Source organism: Lepidochelys kempii, chromosome 6 (genome assembly GCF_965140265.1).
Source record: "Lepidochelys kempii isolate rLepKem1 chromosome 6, rLepKem1.hap2, whole genome shotgun sequence".
Lineage (NCBI taxonomy): Eukaryota > Metazoa > Chordata > Testudines > Cheloniidae > Lepidochelys > Lepidochelys kempii.
Genome location: NC_133261.1, coordinates 12,343,591 through 12,363,770, shown reverse-complemented (window position 1 = coordinate 12,363,770; position 20,180 = coordinate 12,343,591). Strand labels below are relative to the sequence as shown.

The 20,180-nt window shown below is 53.5% G+C and overlaps 1 protein-coding gene across 8 annotated transcripts in view; it reads left to right on the top strand.

Moving 5' to 3' along the window:
- Positions 1-19,831, top strand: part of AGBL2 (AGBL carboxypeptidase 2) — a 50,992-nt gene extending 31,161 nt beyond the window's left edge. For 4 of the 8 annotated variants that reach the window (XM_073346685.1, XM_073346684.1, XM_073346687.1 and 1 more), the window contains 3 exons: positions 9,179-9,400; positions 10,542-10,593; positions 18,853-19,831. In XM_073346685.1, coding sequence (XP_073202786.1) covers positions 9,179-9,400; positions 10,542-10,593; positions 18,853-19,081 — 503 coding nt within the window. In that variant the 3' untranslated portion in view covers positions 19,082-19,831. Of the gene's footprint in view, positions 1-9,178; positions 9,401-10,541; positions 10,594-13,976; positions 14,052-18,852 lie in introns of those variants that run through there. The other 4 variants (XM_073346689.1, XM_073346688.1, XM_073346686.1 and 1 more) reach the window with 3 other exon arrangements.
- Positions 19,832-20,180: the final 349 nt, after the last annotated feature.

Below are 20,180 nucleotides of genomic sequence, written 5' to 3'. Positions count from 1 at the left end.
GAGGCTGAGGGAACTGGGGTTATTTAGTCTGGAGAAGAGAAGAGCGAGGGGGGTTTTGATAGCAGCCTTCAACTACCTGAAGGGGGTTCCAAGGAGGATGGAGCTCGGCTGTTCTCAGTGGTGGCAGATGACAGAACAAGGAGCAATGGTCTCAAGTTGCAGTGGGAGAGGTTTAGGTTGGATATTAGGAAAAACTTTTTCACTAGGAGGGTGGTAAAGCACTGGATGGGTTACCTAGGTAGGTGGCGGAATCTCCCTCATAGAATCATAGAATATCAGGGTTGGAAGGGAACTCAGGAGGTCATCTAGTCCAACCCCCTGCTCAAAGCAGGGCCAATCCCCAATTTTTGCCCCAGATCCCTAAATGGCCCCCTCAAGGATTGAACTCCCAACCCTGGGCTTAGCAGGCCAATGCTCAAACCACTGAGCTATCCCTCCCCTCAAAAAGGTTAGTTAAACTAACAGTAATAATTTCTGATAACCCACTACCATCGGACCAGCCATAACCCACTACCATCGGACCTGCCTCCTTAGAGGTTTTTAAGGCTCGGCTTTATAAAGCCCTGGCTGGGATGATTTAGTTGGGTTTGGTCCTGCTTTGAGCAGGGGGTTGGACTAGATGACCTCCTGAGGTCTCTTCCAACCCTGATATTCTATGATTTTATGACCCTGACGACCAGCCCCTCCTCAGTTCCTTTTTACCGCCAGTGACAATCGTTGGAACTGCGATCGCTTGGTTTGCAAGTGCTTCCCTTAGTGTTCTTTCATATAGTTAGCTTATCCTAGTTTAGTTGTAGTTAGTCTTAGTTGTTAGTGTATATATTGTCTATAGTGAGTTTTGGGAGCGGGGTTTCCTCAGACTCCAGGACATGCCGCGAGTCCAAGGTTTTAAACCCTGCGGAACCTGCAGCAAGCCTATGCCAGCGAGTGACCCCCACAACTTGTGTCTGGGAGAGATGCACCAAATAGAAAGGTAAAAGATCTGCAGGGCTTTCCGCCCCAGAACTAAAAAGGAGTGAGATTTCTGATTGAAGCAGTTGTTCATGGAATCTGCCCTTCATCCCCAGTCTGCTGCGGACCGCCAAGACCCCACACCGAGCACGTCTGTAGGGAGTGCCCTGGCATTGGTAGGTGACATGCAGGGGCGGCAGGTTTGTAGAAATGTTGGTGGTGCCCAGAACCCGCTCCCCCAAACTCCGCCCCCCACCTGCCTAAGGCTCTGGGAGGGAGTTTGGGTGGGGGGAGGAGGTCTGGGGTGCAGGTTGGGCTGGGGCAGGGGATTGGGGTGCAGAAGGGGTGAGAGGTTGCGCTCTGGGAGGGAGTTGGGATGGGGGAGGGAATCTGGGGTGCAGGCTCTGGGACGGAGTTTGGGTGCTGGGTGCAGGCTCCGGGCTAGGGCAGGGGGTGGGTGTGCAGGTGGTGGTGAGGGGTTCAGGTTCTGGACAGAGTTTGGGTGCTGGTTCTGGGCTGGGAGTGGGGATGCAGGCTCAGGGAGGGAGTTTGGGGACAGGAGGGGGTTCAGGGGGAGGGGGTGCAGGCTCTGGAACAGAGTTTGGGTGTAGGCTCTGGGCTGGGGCAAGGGGTGGGGATGTAGGAGGAGGTGAGGGGTGCAAGCTCTGGGAGGGAGTTTGGGGGCAGGTGTGGGAAGGGGGTAGGGGTGCAGGCTCTGGGATGGAGTTTGGGTTCTGTGTGCAGGCTCCGGGCTGGGGGTGCAGGTTCTGGGAGGGGGTGGCGGGGTGCGGCGCTTACCTGGGGCTTCTAGGCAGGGTAGGCCGGGAGTCTCCATGTGCTGCTACCCCCAGACACTGCCCCCGCAGTTTCCCACTGGCCTCAGAGGCGCTTGGGGTGGGACACAGACCCACCCCGCCCAGGGGCTGCAGGGAGGGGCCAGCAGGCAGGTGGAGCAAGCAGGCAGGAAGCCGCTCAGCTCTGCTGCGCTGCCGGTGGTGAGTGGGGGCCCTGTGCTGTTTTAAATGGCCCTGGGGATGCGTGGGGGGGCGCCCATGGCAGAAGGCAGGGCCGAGGGAGAGACCCGGCCTCAGACAGTGCAGGAGCCGGGCCCGTGGTGCCTGGGCACCGCGGGCCATGGAACTCGTCGCCCATGGTGACACGGTGCTGAGGAAGCGCTCTAGTCTAAGAGACCCGGCACTGGCGCTCCCTGGCACCTCAGCGTGCACAGACAACCCGGCACCACTCGCACTCACTGGTGCAGTACAAGTGGCATAGAAAAGCCGACAGGGGGCGCTCCCCGGTGCAGAAAACAGTGGCACCTGCAGGCGCAGCACTGGGGCGTTCTGTGAAGGAGCCCTCAGCGTCCAGGCAGCAAGAGTCAGCGCCGTCAACTTCGGTTCCCACGGGGGACTGTCAAGTCTGGCACACGACTCCCAGGATGGGCAGTGCCACGTGGCGGAGTTGGAGTTACCCTCCACCCCAGGACTTAATAGCGATGACAACTCCTCAGCCCCCCGTGATCAGAGATAAGCCCCCCGGTGCTGCCACGACCTGCATCATCTAGAGGCAAGCTGGCCATGACGCAGCGGTCACTCTCTCCTGCCTGGCACCATTCGCCTTGACACCTCTCCAGATCGCCACCCTCAAGGCACTGCTGTCTGGCACCAGACTCCGCAAGGGGTTCCCTGGCACCGGTGGCACGATGCTCCCCAGCACCAACAAGGGAGCGGCAGTGATCCCCGGCTCTGAGAGAAGATTGGCACTGACCCTCGGTATCATACTCTCAGTACCAGTTCCTGGCATCAGATCCACGACATCGGATTCCTGATTTCAGTCCCCGGCCCAGGTGTCTCCACACTGGTCCCCTGCATCATCAACTTGCCACAGGTCCCCGGCGCAGCACCATGCGGCACCACTGTGATCATCTCAGTCGAGATCCGTGTCTTTGGACTCGGATGGTGACTCGTACTATTCCCGTCACAGCAGGCATAGATCCAACAAGCGATGGAGGAAGGCACCAATGGCATGGCAATCCCAGTGGCAGCCTCTGGTGCAATGGCCTTTTTGGGCTCCCATTTGGTGGCCTCGGAGCACCGACCACCCAGACAGCCAAGGACCGGCCTATGCCCCATGGTTCTGAGGTGACCGTGGCGCAAGCAACCACCGAGGCAACTCGGTGGCATGACTCATTGCAAGGCCAGGCTACTGTCACCTCAGCTATGGTCACCATAGAGGTCCCAGATGCTGAACAGGAGGAGGTCAGGGAGCTGGAGGGTCAGAAGGACCTCATACAACCTTTGGCCTCCTCATCTTTGTCCCCGGACGAAGCAGTGGTAGGAGCTTCAACCTTGGGGCCCCCCACAATTGACCACAGGGCCCACCAGGACCTTCTACGAAGGATTGCCCGTAACATGGGGTTACAGGTGGAGGAGGTGATGGAACCTGAAGACCCCATGGTTGACATCCTTGCCCAAAGGGCGTCCAGGGTAGCTCTGCCACTGATAAAAACTATCCAGAGCAATATTAAGACTCTATGGCAGACTCCTGCCTCAATCCCGCCCACCGCCAGGGGCCTAGAGTGCAAGTACTTCGTTCCCTCCAAGGGGTACGAGTACCTGTTCTCTGACTCACAGCCATGCTCCCTCATAATATCGGCAGTGAATGAGAAAGAGAGACGGGGGCAGCAAGGGCTGGCCCCTAAATCCAAGGAGTCTAAAAGGATGGACCTTTTTGGCAGGAAAATATACGCAACTCGTGGGCCTCCATGTTGAAGTTTAAGTAGCTGATTCCACCAGACTCCAGAGCCAAGTTCTCGGCTATCACTGATGAAGGGAAGGCAGTGGTGTGAACCTCCCTCCAGGCTTCATTGGACTTGGCGGACTCAGCTTCCCGCACCCTTTCCTCAGGAGTAGCCATGAGGAGAAGCTCATGGCTACAGGCATCTGGGTTGCCCCCAGAGCTGCAGCAAACTCTGCAGGACCTACCATTTGAAGGCACAGGGTTATTTTCGGAGCAAACAGACTCCAAGCTGCACAGTTTAAAAGACCCCCGGGTGACTATGAAGTCATTAGGTATGCATACCCTGGCAACCCTGTTGGACGCCTTTCTCCCGATCCCTCTTGTGCACAAGCCACTTCTCAAGATCCGCAGAGGCAGAGTGGAGGTAATTCTGGTGGCCCGAGTGTAGCCCGACAACACTGGTACTCCATGCTCCTGGAGCTGTCAGTGGACACTCCAATCAAGTTACCACTGCATTCCGATCTGATCACTCAGGACCTTGGTCACCTTCATCACCTGGACCTCCAGACATAGAATCATAGAATATCAGGGTTGGAAGGGATCTCAGGAGGTCATCTAGTCCAACCCCCTGCTCAAAGCAGGACTAATCCCCAACTACATCATCCCAGACAGGGCTTTGTCAAGATGAACTTAAAAACCTCTAAAGAAGGAGATTGCACCACCTCCCTAGGTAACCCATTCCAGTGCTTCATCACCCTCCTAGTGAAAAAGTTTTTCCTAATATCCAACTTAAATCTTCCCCACTGCAACTTGAGACCATTACTCCTTGTTCTGTCATCTGCTACCACTGAGAACAGTCTAGACCCATCCTCTTTGGAACTCCCTTTCAAGTAGTTGAAAGCAGCTATCAAATCCCCCCTCATTCTTCTCTTCTGCAGACTAAATAATCCCAGTTCCCTCAGCCTCTCCTCATAAGTCATGTGCTCCAGCCTTCTAATAATTTTTGTTGCCCTCCACTGGACTCTTTCCAATTTTTCCACATCCTTCTTGTAGTGTGGGGCCCAAAACTGGACACAGTACTCCAGATCAGGCCTCAGCAATGCCGAATAGAGGGGAATGATTACTTACCTCGATCTGCTGGCAATGCTCTTACTTATACAGCCCAAAATGCGGTTAGCCTTCTTGGCAACAAGGGCACACTGTTGACTCATATCCAGCTTCTTGTCCACTGTAACCCCAGGTCCTTTTCTGCAGAACTGCTGCCTAGCCATTCGGTCTGTAGTCTGTAGCAGTGGATGGGATTCTTCCGCCCTAAGTGCAGGACTCTGCACTTGTCTCTGTTGAACCTCATCGGATTTCTTTTGGCCCAATCTTCTAATTTGTCTAAGTCCCTTTGTATCCTATCCCTACCCTCTAGCGTATCTACCACCTCTCCCAGTTTAGTGTCATCTGCAAACTTGCTGAGAGTGCAATCCACACCATCCTCCAGATCATTAATGAAGATATTGAACAAAACTAGCCCCAGGATTGACCCTTGGGGCACTCTGCTTGATACCGGCTGCCAACTGGACATGGAGCCATTTTATCACTAGCCGTTGAGCCCAACGATCTAGCCAGCTTTCTATCCACCTTATAGTCCATTCATCCAGCCCATACTTCTTTAACTTGCTGGCAAGAATACTGTGGGAGACGGTATCAAAAGCTTTGCTAAAGTCAAGGAATAACACGTCCACTGCTTTCCCCTCATCCAGAGAGCCAGTTATCTCAGCATAGAAGGCAATTAGGTTAGTCAGGCATGACTTGCCCTTGGTGAATCCATGCTGGCTGTTCCTGATCAATTTTCTCTCCTCTAAGTGCTTCAAAATTGATTCCTTGAGGACCTGCTCCATGATTTTTCCAGGGACTGAGGTGAGGCTCACTCGCCTGTAGTTCCCCGGATCCTCCTCCTTCCCTTTTTTAAAGATTGGCACTACATTAGCCTTTTTCCAGTCGTCCAGGATCTCCCCTGATCGCCATGAGTTTTCAAAGATAATGGCCAATGGCTCTGCAATCACATCCGCCAGCTCCTTTAGCACTCTTGGATGCAGCACATCTGGCCCCATGGACTTGTGCTCATCCATCTTTTCTAAATAGTCCTGAACCACTTCTTTCTCCACAGAGGGCTGGTCACCTCCTCCCCATGCTGTGCTGCCCAGTGCAGTAGTCTGGGAGCTGACCTTGTTCGTGAAGATAGAGGCAAAAAAATCATTGAGTACATTAGCTTTTTCCACATCCTCTGTCCATAGGCGCCAACTTTTCCTGGTGCCAGTGGGTGCTTGACCCCCCCCCGTCCCTGGCCCCACCTTGACTCCACCCCTGCCCTGCCTTCTCCCACCCCTGCTCCGCCCCCATTCCAACCCCTTCCCCAAAGTCCCCAGCCCAACTCCGCCCCCTCCCTGCCCCTGTTGGACTTCTTTCCCAAATCCTCGCCCTGGCCCAGCCTCTTCCCCGAGCGCACTGCATTCCCCCTCCTCCCCCCTCCCTCCCAGCACTTGCTGCCGCTAAACAGCTGTTTTGCGGCGCCAAGCACTGGGAGCTAGGGGGAGAAGCGGGGAAGGCATGCTCAAGGGAGGAAGTGGAGGTGGAGGTGAGCTGGGCGAGTAGCTGCCGGTGGGTGCAGAGCACCCACCAATTTTTCCCCGTGGGTGCTCCAGCCCCGGAGCACCCACAGAGTCGGCGCCTATGCCTCTGCCACTAGATTGCCTCCCACACTTTCCTTGACCTTCTTGTTGCTAACATACCCATAGAAACCCTTCTTGTTACTCTTAACATCCCTTGCCAGCTGCAACTCCAAGTGTGATTGGCCTTCCTGATTTCACTCCTGCATGCCTGAGCAATATTTATATACTCCTCCCTGGTCATTTGTCCAATCTTCCACTTCTTGTAAGCTTCTTTTTTGTGTTTAAGATCAGCAAGGATTTCACTGTTAAGCCCAGCTGGTCGCCTGCCATATTTACTATTCTTTCTACACATCGGGATGGTTTGTCCCTGTAACCTCAATAAGGATTCTTTAAAATATAGCCAGCTCTCCTGGACTCCTTTCCCCCTCATGTTATTCTCCCAGGGGATCCTGCCCATCAGTTCCCTGAGGGAGTCAAAGTCTGTCCCTCCATCTCACAGCCTGGAAGCTTCATGGTTAAACCCCATGGAGCTTCTGTGCTCAGAACCAGGAAGGGAGGTCCTACTTGGCAGTAGGAAACCATCTACTAGGACCACATATCTAGCTCAGTGGAAAAGGTCCACTTGCTGGTGTGACCAGCAGCGTACATCTCCACTCCAGGCGTCAGTACCACTCATTCTAGAGCACCTTCTGTACCTGAAACAACAAGGCCTGGCAGTGTCATCCATCAAAGTACATCTTGCTGTTATCTCAGCCTTTCACTCGGGAGCATCTGGCCAATCCGTATTTGCTAACCCCATGGTAAGCTGTTTCCTCAAGGGTTTGGAATGCCTATATCTTCAGACCAGACAGCCTGTCCCAGCATGGGACCTCAATCTTGTCCTCTCCAAATTAATGGGGCCCCTTTTGAGTCAATAGCAACTTGTTGCCTTCTCTATCATGGAAGGTAGCCTTCCTGGTGGCCATCACATCAGCTAGGAGGGTGTCAGAGCTAAAGGCCCTTGTCTCCGATCCACCCTACACGGTCTTCCACAAGCATAAGATGCAACTCAGGCCTCACCCAGCCTTGCTTCCCAAGGTAGTGTCACTCTTTCATACTAACTAAGACATTTTTCTACCTATCTTCTAGCCTAAGCCTCATGCCAGTAGTCGAGAGCAGAGGCTACACTCATTGGATGTTCAACGAGTGCTAACATTCTACATTGAGCACACTTAGCTGTTCAGGAAGTCAAACCAGCTGTACATGGTGGTAGCAGACCGGATGAAAGCACTCCTGCTCTCATCTCAAAGAATATCTTCCTGGATCATGTCCTGCATCCACACGTGCTACGAGCTGGTCAGGGCTCCAGCCCCAGCTCCTACGGCACACGAGGGCACAGGCCTCGTCAGCGGCGTTCCTGGCCCAGGTCCCAATACAAGAAATTTGCAGGGCAGCAACATGGTCCTCAGTGCATATTTACCTCTCACTGTGCTATCACCCAACATGCCAGAGATGATGCAGCATTCGGCAGAGTGGTGCTCCAATCAGCAATTCCTTAACTCCGACCCCACCTCCAGGGTAGAACTTGGGAGTCACCTGATTGGAATCGACGTGAACAAGCACTCGAAGTAGAAAAAACGGTTACTCATCTTCTCGTAACTGTTCTTCAAGATGTGTTGTTCACATCCACTCCAATACCCACCCTCCTTCCGCTGTTGGAGTAGTCGGCAAGAAGGAACTGAGGGGGTGTTGGGTTGGCAGGGTCATATATTGAGCGCCATGAAGGTGTCACTCCAGGAGGGCTCCATAGCCAACCCGACGGGAGCTGCTAAGGGAAAACTTTCCAACAACTGTGCACGCAGTGTGCGCACACCTGATTGGAATGGACGTGAACAACACATCTCGAAAAACAACCGTTACAAGAAGGTGAGTAACTGTTTTTCCCCCGAATGATGGTAGCTACGTCCATGGAAGCTGCCTTGTCATAGCTGTGTTTGCACTGGAGGTTTTGTCAGGAGAGCTACACTGGTCAGGACTGTGGTTTCTTCACTCCCCTGACCAGCGTTGCTGTATTGATCCAACTTTTCAGTGGAGATCAAGCCAGCCCCAAACACCAAGGGGTGGGGGTGGCAGCATGGATGAACCTGAGATGAAGAGTACACGCTTCCCTTTGACAAGGGTAAGAGCTAAGCCTGTTTCTTTGCCAGCAGCGCTCCACGCAGCCACTCACTGCGAGGCCCTCCCTGCATGAAGGAGCAGGGCCCACCCAAGTCCGTCAGATGGCCCCATCTCGAGAGAGAGCCTGTGTACTAAGAGGGGATGTCTGCTAGTGTGGCGTGGCCAGGCCCTGGCTGGAGAACTGGGGGAGAGGGGGCATGCCTCTGCTCTGCTGCCTTGGAGTCTCTTGCTAGTCTCAGACCTCCCCTCCCTGCTCCCAGAGGTTCTTAGGAGGGCAGTGCAGAAGAGGAGCTGGGAGGCAGCAGAGTGGGGGAGACTGGTGAGGGGGGAGCAGCAGACTCTTTGAGACTCTCTGAGCCCCCTGCAGGCTACCCAAGATGGCCCCCATCGTCAGGACACTTGCCCTGTCCCCCACTCCCACACTGGTGCAAGGCATGTGCCCCCATTGCCCGCTTGCGTAGGGTCTACAGTGTCCCTCATGAACCCACCCCTTGGAGCTGGGCAGATCCCGATGAAGCTCTCTGTAGGCCAGTTCCCAGTTGTGGCTTGCTAAGGGCATGGGTGGGGGGTGGGGGTGTGAAGGAATGGGTGGACCCCCCTGTCAGAGCAGACCTGCCACAGCTCCCAGGCACTGGGCTGCGTCCCTAGGCTCAAACCCTCTGCCCCCACAGTTTGTCTGCTCCCAGAAGAGCGTCTATGGGAGAGTAAGCTGTGTCACCGGCACAGCTCTGGGCCTGAGCGCTTATGGAAGGCCCGGCAGCCCCAGCCCCTGCTTATCACCATGCTGACCCTGCCGCAGCCCCAGAGACCCGCCGGCGTGTCACCCACCAGAGAGCACCCCCCGCCCTTCCATGCCCAGCTGGACGGAGAGCCATACGGCAGCCAGCATGCAGGTGAGGGCGGGGAGCGATCTGGCACCACAGTGGGGGAGCGCCCTCCTGCAGGGGGAATGCACACTCAGGTCAAAGAGACAGGCCAGGCACCTGCCATGGTCCAGAGTGGTCCCCCCCAGTCCCACATTCCAGAGCCTGGCAGAGCTGGGCTGTTCCTGGGAAATTTCTCCCCCCGCCTCCCGAGCCACCAATGCCTGGCAGAGCTGGGCTGTTCCTGGGAAATTCCTCCCCACCACCCCACCAGAGCCTGGCAGAGCTGGGCTGTTCCGGGGAAATTCCTTTCCCCTCAACATGAGGATGGTGGTATTTGGGTCCTATTCATAGGTGCTGAAACAAGGGGTGTGTGTGTGGGGGGGGTGACCGCACCCCTGGCTTGAAGTGGTTTCCATCATGCACAGGGTTTACAGTTTGGTTCAATGGCTCTCAGCACCCCGGCCCCATCCCTACTGCAAGGTAAACACCCCCATGGGATCCGCGTGGGTCCCACTAGGGGTAGCCAGTGGGTGCAAAGTGTGCGAGAGGACTCTCTCTCCCCCATCAGAGAGGGAGCTGACGATCTGTGGTGGGGGAAGGGCAGTGGTGGATTAATGATTTTGCCGCCCGAGGCCCTGAAATAATTGCCGCCCCCCCCCGAGCAGCTCCTGGCCCCCCCGTCGCAGCTCACCTCCGCTCCAACTCTGACTCCTCCACTGAGCGCATCGCCGGGTCCAGCTTCTCCCTGCTCCCTGCCAGTGCTTGTGTGCAAAACAGCTTCGCGAAGGGGGGAAACGTGGCGCGCCCAGGAGAGGAGGCGGGGCCGGGGCGGGGATTTGGGGAAGGGGACCAACGGGGGCAGAGGGGGTGGGGAAGGGGTGGAGTTGGGGCAGGAGTGGAGGGCACGAACTGGCACCGGGGGAAGCAGCTTCTGGCTGCTATTATAAATTTGCCGCCCTAGGCCTAGGCCTTGTCGACCTAGGCGTTAATACGCTGCTGGGGAAGGGAGAGGAATCTCTCCAGTCATGGCTGTACCCTGGAAGGGCACTGGGGTCTCCTCTCGCTCACCTCCCACACATCCCGTGGAGCCGCACCTAGAGCCAGAGCAGGTGTTGCTGGATCCTGTTGCTTCTTAGTGCTCTGACCTTTGCCTCTCTTCTGTCTCTAGGCCGCTCAACGTTGGCGCACTCTGCATCCACGGTTGGAGCCAGCCCAAGCAGGTACTGTGCTGGGGCCCACGCCCCCTGCCCCAGCCAGGGCTCCCTACCCTGGCAGGGTAGGTGTGTAGAATGGAGGGGAGGGGGTACCCGAGGTGGAGCCCAGGTTCTATAGTCATATAAATAGGAAGAAAACAAAGAAAGAAGAAGTGGGACTGCTAAAAACTGAGGATGGAGTGGAGGTCAAGGATAATCTAGGCATGGCCCAATATCTAAACAAATACTTTGCCTCAGTCTTTAATAAGACTAAAGAGGATCTTAGGGATAATGGTAGCATGATAAATGGGAATGAGGATATGGAGGTAGACATCACCATATCTGAGGTAGAAGCGAAACTTAAACAGCTTAATGGGACTAAATCGGGGGGCCCAGATAATCTTCATCCAAGAATATTAAAAGAATTGGCACAAGAAATTGCAAGCCCATTAGCAAGAATTTTTAATGAATCTGTAAACTCAGGGGTTGTACCGTATGATTGGAGAATTGCTAACATAGTTCCTATTTTTAAGAAAGGGAAAAAAAGTGATCCAAGTAATTATAGACCTGTTAGTTTGACATCTGTAGTGTGCAAGGTCTTGGAAAAAATTTTGAAGGAGAAGGTAGTTAAGGACATTGAAGTCAATGGTAAATGGGACAAAATACAACATGGTTTTACAAAAGGTAGATCGTGCCAAACCAACCTGATCTCCTTCTTTGAGAGAGTAACAGATTTTTTAGATAAAGGAAACACAGTGGATCTAATTTACTTAGATTTTAGTAAGGCGTTTGATACTGTGCCGCATGGGGAATTATTAGTTAGATTGGATAAGATGGGCATCAATAGGAAAATTGAAAGGTGGATAGGGAATTGTTTAAAGGGGAGACTACAACGGGTCCTACTGAAAGGTGAACTGTCAAGTTGGAGGGAGGTTACCAGTGGAGTTCCTCAAGGATCAGTTTTGGGACCAATCTTATTTAATCTTTTTATTACTGACCTGGGCACAAAAAGTGGGAGTGTGCTAATAAAGTTTGCAGATGATACAAAGCTGGGAGGTATTGCTAATTTACAGAAGGACAGGGATACCCTACAGGAGGATCTGGATGACCTTGTAAACTGGAGTAATAGGAATAGGTTGAAATTTAATAGTGAGAAGTGTAAGGTCATGCATTTAGGGATTAATAACAAGAATTTTAGTTATAAGCTAGGGACGCATCAACTAGAAGTAACGGAGGAGGAAAAGGACCTTGGAGTATTGGTTGATCATAGGATGACTATGAGCTGCCAATGTGATATGGCTGTGAAAAAAGCTAATGTCGTCTTGGGATGCATCAGGAGAGGTATTTCCAGTAGGGATAAGGAGGTTTTAGTACCGTTATATAAGGCACTGGTGAGACCTCACCTGGAATACTGTGTGCAGTTCTGGTCTCCCATGTTTAAGAAGGATGAATTCAAACTGGAACAGGTACAGAGAAGGGCTACTAGGATGATCCGAGGAATGGAAAACTTGTCTTATGAAAGGAGACTCAGGGAGCTTGGCTTGTTTAGCCTAACTAAAAGAAGGTTGAGGGGAGATATGATTGCTCTCTATAAATATATCAGAGGGATAAATACCAGAGAGGGAGAGGAATTATTTAAACTCAGTACCAATGTGGACACAAGAACAAATGGATATAAACTGGCCACTAGGAAATTTAGATTAGAAATTAGACGAAGGTTTCTAACCATCAGAGGAGTGAAGTTTTGGAATAGCCTTCCGAGGGAAGTAGTGGGGGCAAAAGATCTATCTTGCTTTAAGATTAAACTCGATAAGTTTATGGAGGAGATGGTATGATGGGATAACATGGTTTTGGTAATTAAATATTCATGGTAAATAGGCCTAATGGCCTGTGATGGGTTTTTAGATGGGGTAAGATCCAAGTTACCCGGGAAAGAATTTTCTGTAGTATCTGGCTGATGAATCTTGCCCATATGCTCAGGGTTTAGCTGATCGCCATATTTGGGGTCGGGAAGGAATTTTCCTCCAGGGCAGATTGGAAGGCCCTGGAGGTTTTTCGCCTTCCTCTGTAGCATGGGGCACGGGTCACTTGCTGGAGGATTCTCTGCTCCTTGAGGTCTTCAAACTACAATTTGAGGACTTCAATAGCACAGATATAGGTGTGAGGTCTTTTTTAGGAGTGGTGGGTGAAATTCTGTGGCCTGCATTGTGCAGGAGGTCAGACTAGATGATCATAATGGTCCCTTCTGACCTAAATATCTATGAATCTATGAATCTGTGGGCCTGAGGGGGTCTGACCGCTCAGCACATGCAGTGGCCACACTCCTGCCCCCAGCTTCCCCAGCCCTAAAGAGCACCCCTGCCTGCTTCGCTCTGCAGGGACCCAGCGCCAGCGGGGCTCCTTCGGCTCTGCAGCTGAGGAGGCAGGACCAGAGCAGTCACTGATCAGGGAATGGGGCACTCTGAGCCTTCGACTGGCACGGGGGCTCCATAAAGAAACAGCCCAGGGGTTTCTGTGGGCATACATCCCTTTGAGCGCAAATGTGGGAGGGGCAGATAAGTCTGGGGTCGAGGGGTCGGTCCAGCCAGAGATCCTTCAGGAACCGGAAATCCAGGCCGAGCAAAGCCAGCAAACCTCAGCCAGCAACATGCAAAGGGGAACTTAGCTCTTGGGGGGCTGAGCAGTAGATAGCTGAGGGCATAAAAGCTCCCAAGAGGCAGTCCTCCTTTGAGTGGCTACAGACATGTTTCCACTCAGGCGCGTGAGTGCCCAGCACAGCAAAGCTGGAGAACTTTGTGTAGCAGTACCCGCTGGGGCAGCACATGCGCCCTGTCCCCCTCAGGGCCCCTCCTGAGGCAATATAAGGGCAGTGCCCACCCCCCGCACTCAGTTCCTTCTCACCACCCACAGCCTGATTTGCAGTTTCTCATGGTTATTGCACCACAGCAAGATCACTCTGTGTGCCTTGTAAATAGTTTTAGCCCCATTAGCTACCTAGTTAGTGAGGGTTAGCAGTTCCATGAGTGGCTGGTTAGTTAGTAAGCCTGGCGCTATGCCTTCACCGAATTTTAAGCACTGTCCTTCATGTGGCTGTCCTGTCTAGTGACCACCACATTTGATGCTCGTTGTGCCTGGGAGAGGGGCACAGGAAAGGAAAATGTTTGTTGCTAGACACTTACGCCTGAAGTAACATCTCCAGGAGCCAACCCCAGGAGGATCTGGGAGCTTGCATAGCTCACCTGGCCTCACAAACTGTGTTGGAGCTAGTGTCAATTTCTGATAGACAGCCAGACTCAGGTTCTTCTCCGTGGAGAAGGGACCATTCTCCTTCCTGTAGTCCTCCAAGGAAGAGGGCTCACAAAACTAATCAGAGCCATTCCGGGGCTCAGAGACTCTTCCTTCTCTTCTAGGAGGAGTGTGCGGAGCATTAGCAAGTCTCCTTGAGTGTCCAAAATAGAGCAGGACGAGGACCATCTACCCGCTCCCCAGTACTGAGAAGCAAACTGCCCAGTACCATACCATCAGTTCTGGCAATATCTTCAGGACACATCTGTTGAGTCCGGTGCCAGCACATTGGCACTGACAGTACTGACCACAGGCTTTTCAGGCAGCAGCTGATTTACTCTGCCTCTCTGTCCCAGATTCACCTCTGACACAGGAGTCCTCATCTGTGGGGAAGCCCCCTGCAATCCTGGGCCAGTGTGGGTCAGTTGCTTTCGACTATGGACAGTTACTGGCTTCTCCCTTGTTACCGGTTAAGAAGCGTACCAAAGAGGTGGATCTGGTCCCATCATCAGCACCAAGACATTCTGCTTGGGTACCAATACCATTTTCGGCTCCGACGATAGCGCTAGTCCCAGTCTCCAAACCTTCAGTACCAAGCCATTCTTCGGCTAGGGTACCGATCTCTGCACAGGAATGACAGCCTTTCCCGTACTGCATTTTAGTGCAGCCTCAACTTCCCAAGCAGTACTCATGGCACTGACTACTGTACCATCCTTGGTACCAGTCCAGTCTCCTCACCGGACCTCAAACAGATTGGGGTACTTAGTGGGCTTGGCAGGTTTAACTCATCTGTTCACTATTTGGGGTGTTCCTTGCAATCAGGCTCAGAATCCTTCTCTCTTTCTTCCATCCCCTTCCTCCAGAAGATCATTACCAAGACAACAGCGTTCCCTCAGCAGGGACATGAGTTCTTGGGCCGGTACATACTGGCTTCCTGTACCACATTAATTTCCTCTCTGGCCTCCTTGGAGTGCCCACCACTCTTCAAGATCTCAATCATCAGCTCACTCCAGAGCTGTTGTCCTTCGGTTGTCTCACTTCCTGGACCACCGAGACTGGAGACACAAACTGATACAGCTCCCACTGAGTCTACTACAGCAGAGTGACCCCTTATCACGGGCTCAAGCCTTACCATAGGGGAGCCCATCTGTTCCACTTCCTGTCATCCTCCTCACCAGACGATTCCACCAGAAGACTTTAAGTCTCACCAACACTCCTTAAGGACGATGACTACAGCCTTTCTTCAAGAGCTTCAGACTCTATGCGCTTCAAGGGGCATAGAAGAAGTTCCCCTCCAACACTGGGGGAAAGGGGTTCTACTCAGGTTACTTCTGATCCCCACGTCCAAGGGAGGGCTGACACCTATACTCGACCTCCAAGGTCTCAACAAGTAAACTTTGAGTGATTTACAATGTGCCAAGTTTTTTCTCTCTCACATCAGGGGCACGTCTGTTTATATAAATCCTGACAATACCACTGCAATGTAGTGTGTGAACAAACCAGTTCAACAAACCACTTCAATCTGTTCTGTTGGGAAGTGATAACTTTTTGGCACTTTTGCATCAAGAAAGACTTTACCACAGCTGCCTACATTCCAGGTGCCCAGAATCAATTGTCCAATCAGCTCAGCAGGAATTTCTCCAAGAATCATGAGTGCTCTGTGAAGGTCCATCTTCAGGGACTGGGGCTTTCCATCTGGCAACCTATTTGCAACAAAAGACAAGAAGTGCTGTCAGTTTTGCTCTAGAGCAGGTCACAGTCCAGGCTCTCTGACCAATGCCCTCAACTGAATTGGGGATCAACCTTCCCCCAATTCTGCTTGTCCCTCAGGTCATTCTCAAAATGAAGCTGGATCAGGCCAAACAGATACTCATTGAACTAGCCTGGCCAAGACAATGTTGGTTCTCCAGCCTTCACAGCCAGTTGGTCCAATGTCCTGTGCCTCTTGCGCTCTTCCTAGACCTACTGTCTCCGCACCATGGCGGCAGTTTGCATCTCATAGTATGAATGCTGCGTGGTCAGATTAAGTGGAAAAGAACTGTTCAGAGGCAGTCCAACAGGTTCTGCTAATAATACGAAGCTATCTACTAGATCAACCTCTTCGGCCAAGTGGAAATGCTTTTTGGGTTTGTCATTGACTTGGGGAATTCGATTGGTACTAGTCTGGATTCAGGACATTTTAGATTACCGGTTACATCGTAAACCATGGGGCCTGCTCTCAGCCATTGAGGGTCAACTTGGCACCAATCTCAGTGTTTCATTCCCTGATCCACGGGAAGTCGGTATTTTCCAGCCCCATGGTTGTTAGATGTCTGCAAGGTGTTGTTTGCCTCTTCCCACCTATAAAGAAGGGGTTCCCCTGTTGGAACTTAACACTGTGCTTGCTGCCCTTACAGGGCCGCTATTTGAGCCTCTAGCAACCTGTACTCTGTGCTTCCTTTGCCAAAAGACCGCCTTTCTTATTGCTATAACATCAGCAAGGAGGGCAGGTGAACTCAGGCCCTAATGACAGGACCTCCAGACATTCAGCTAGTGAAAGACAGAGGAGCCTTAAGGCCACATCCAAAATGTTTGTCTAAAGTTTCACCACGTCACCTTAACCAAACTATACAGTTGCCTGTATTTTTCCTAAGCTGCACTCTAGTGCAGATGACCAGCACCTTCCTATGTTGCATGTAAGACGAACCTGGCTTTCTGTCTGGATGGGACTAAGCCAGTTTTATTATCACTGCGGCGTGATGTCTCCTGTGCAGACCAGACGAGCGGTCAAGTGGTTTCGGTGCAGACAGTTTCCAGACAGATTACTTCCTGCATTACCATAGGGTGTAGCAAACACCAGGCTGCCTTAGTGGCATTTCTCAGGGTTGTTCCCATATTAGATATATTCAGGGCTGCTACTGAGTCTTCCGTATCCAACTTTACCAAACTACACGGTCAGGAAGGCTTCTAGGGCAGAAGTGAGCTGTGGAAGAGCAGTTCTGCAGTCACTATTTAAATAGGTTTCAGAGTAACAGCCGTGTTAGTCTGTATTCGCAAAAAGAAAAGGAGTACTTGTGGCACCTTAGAGACTAACCAATTTATTAGAGCATAAGCTTTCGTGAGCTACAGCTCACTTCATCAGATGCATATCGTGGAAACTGCAGCAGACTTTATATATACACAGAGAATATGAAACAATACCTAATACCAGGTATTGTTTCATATTCTCTGTGTATATATAAAGTCTGCTGCAGTTTCCACGATATGCATCTGATGAAGTGAGCTGTAGCTCACGAAAGCTTATGCTCTAATAAATTGGTTAGTCTCTAAGGTGCCACAAGTACTCCTTTTCTTTTTACTATTTAAATAGACGCCGAGCCACTACTGCTTGCAAGTCACCCAAGTGGTCTACACATCTGCAACCACTGGGAGAAGAAATGGTTACTCATGGTTACAGTTACTGTTGTTCTTTGAGAGGTGGGTGCAGTCGTGTACTCCCCGGCATGCCCTCGGGTCCCTCTGCATCGGAGTCTCCAGACAAATGGCTGCCAGTGTGAAGGAACTGACGGGGACTGGGCTGGGGTCCTGGGGGTGCGTGCGGTACCCCAAGGGGCTTTGCTACACCGAGTTCTCTGGCTTTGGGGCACTGGGCGTGCCCACCTGAGTGGAATGTGTGTCTGCCCCCACCCCTCGCAGAACAATGGTCGGAGTGCAGGTAAGGAACGGTTTTCCCTGTAAGCCAGTCAGAAGCCAGCGGGAGCTGGGAGAGGGATCAGAGTGCCGTGGATACTGGGCTTCGTTTTCCCCGGCCACTTGCAAAACCCTAAGAACCAGCTGACTAGAAAATGAGGTCATTTGCAGCAGCTGGATCCTGGGAGCTGCTTAGCCAAATGACACCAAATTTGCAGCACAAACTCTACCCCAGCTCCTCAGTGGGCATGGCAGCTTTCAAGACAATCTGAGCATGTGTGTGGATTGTAGAATAAATGGACCAGGGCTTTTAACTGACCAGCTGTAGCTGTAGGGGTCCCAGGGATTCCTAGTCCAGGCTGTCATGTTGGTGAGGGTGAGCTTGCTACTGAGCTGCGCTCTAATGGGTGAAATCTGGGGGAGCCCTGCCTGAGGCAGCCCTGGGTTAGGCTAGGGAGCCTTCTCCCTGGGGAGTTTTCTGGGAAGGGGGGGGCTGAGCCCTGCCGCTGTGACTTTTGGCTCTAATCTGCCTCCTCCCTCTGCAGTGCACAGTGAGAATGGGGGGGCCTTGTTCCTGGGATCAGAGATGCCCCCTGATGCACCAGTGTAAGGGGGGAGCAGAGAGGCAGCGTTCAGTGGTATGAGCACAGAACAGCTTATTACACTTCCACTCTGAGCCTCAGCTTCCTGCTCCAGGGGGTGCTCACTCTCTGCCCGCCCCCCTGCTATCTCCAGAGGGATGGGGCTATCCCCACAGGAGCCCCTTCCCTCTGGCTCAGCGGCATTGCCAGGTTAACAGCTGGACAGGGCTGGGAAGGGCCAGAGCCTGACCTGAGGCAAGGACTGGATCCCTGCTGAGCTGGGGCATGTAACAGTGACGCTGACACCTCAGAGTCTTCCTGGAAGCGGGGGGAGTGTTGGGGGGGCATTGGCCGTGGGGGCCGTGGGAAGAGCGGGCACACAGGGGAGGGGACATGATGGAGAGATGGCGACCCAGGTTGTCAAGGGAATGGGGCAGGGATGGGCAGAGCCCCTGGAGTGGTCTGGGAAATGGGGGCAGGGGATGGGGTGGCAAGGGAGCTTGTGGGAGGCCCGAGGGAATGGGGACAGCACTTCTTGGGGGAATGAAGTAGGGCCATGATGGAGCTGGGGAAAGGCCCAGAGGGGAGGGGCACAAGGGACTGGAGAGAGAGCAGCTTACGGTGGGAGGAGAAAGGAGCTTGAAGGTAAGAGGTTGATGGTTGGGACAGAGGTGGGGGATATGGCAGAGAGGATGGGCTCAGACCCAGCAGCCCCAAGGCCTGAGTGAGCCCAGCTGTGTCTGTCCCTTAGGTCTGTGTGGTGGGGCCCCGAGCAGCCCACTGTGACTCTACTGCTGAGCAGAAACCTCTTCCGGAGACCCCAGGTCCCTGGCCAGAGCGTGCCCGTTGGATCCCACAAGCTGAAGCAGAGCCAATCGCAGCACCTTCTGCCTCCCAGACGAGTCACATGGAGCCTGCTGGAGCTCCAGCCCCCCTGCATGGAGCCAGAGAGCCGCAAGAGCCCCTCCTGGCCCCAGTAAGGGGCTGCAGGGCTGGGCCTCTCCTTGCCAGAGCCCCCTCCCTGCATTGGCAGGCTAATTAAAGGGCTTTGGAACAGTCATCCGGGCTCCCTCCCTGAAAGGGGCTGTGAAGATCAGCGTGGGGCAGGACCCCTCTGATGACTGTCTCTGAGAGCTGCCGGCGGTGGGCAGAGGAGCCCCACAGGCTGCTCAGGGCTCCAGTGGGGGCCTGGCTGTTCAGAGTGCAGGCTGACTGCGCCATGAGCGTTGCACCGTGGCCTTTCCTTGTGTTGGCACAGAACCCCGGCCGGCCGGCGTGCGGCAGGTACCACGCACACACGGCTGTTAACAGCCCACAGGCTGGGAGAGCAGCTGTCAGCCCACAGCCCCAGCGCCGACTGGCTGTGTTTGTCTCTCGCTGCACTGTCCCCGTCTTCTGCAGGGTGTTGGCTCCATCTGGCCCAGCCCATCAGCACTATGGCCTTGGGCCTGCCCTTCCCTGTTCTGCCCGTATCCTGGGTCCACCAGGGCCAGGCTTCCGAAGCACCGTTCTCCCTCTCCGCTCCCGGGGGGCACGTGGCATGGTGCCATCGGGCCGTCCTGATTGTTAAAATATCTACTATGCTTTCTCAAAGCAATGATGCAGCCAGGGGCAGCCTGGGTCAAAGAGAAAACGACCCCGGAGAAACTGGGCGCGGAGTGTTATTTCAGCAGGGCCAGGGCATGCCTGGTTGCCAGCAGTAACCTGGTCAGATACCTTCATTAAAGAGTCCGGAGGTCACTGCAGGCTGGTCATTTCTTGCAGACGGCCGCAAGCTGGGCTCTTCTCAGGGCTGGGGGGAGAAGGGGCGATTGGCCTCCAAAGCCTCTCTGAGGTGCCGAGATGGGGGCTCTGCACCCCCCTGCAGGCTGCATGAGAGGCATTGCAGGGCTCACAAGGAGTGAGCCTGTGCCCCCCTCGGGTGGAGGAAAGGGAGGTGGCCCAGGAAGATACCCCTAAGGTCCGTGAGGGGCTGCCCACCTGCAGTGGTGGCAAATGCCCAGGAACCGGGCTCTCCCCTCCCACAGACCTTGAGGAGCAGGAGCGTCCAAATTCGAGCTCTTCAAAAAGCAAGGAACG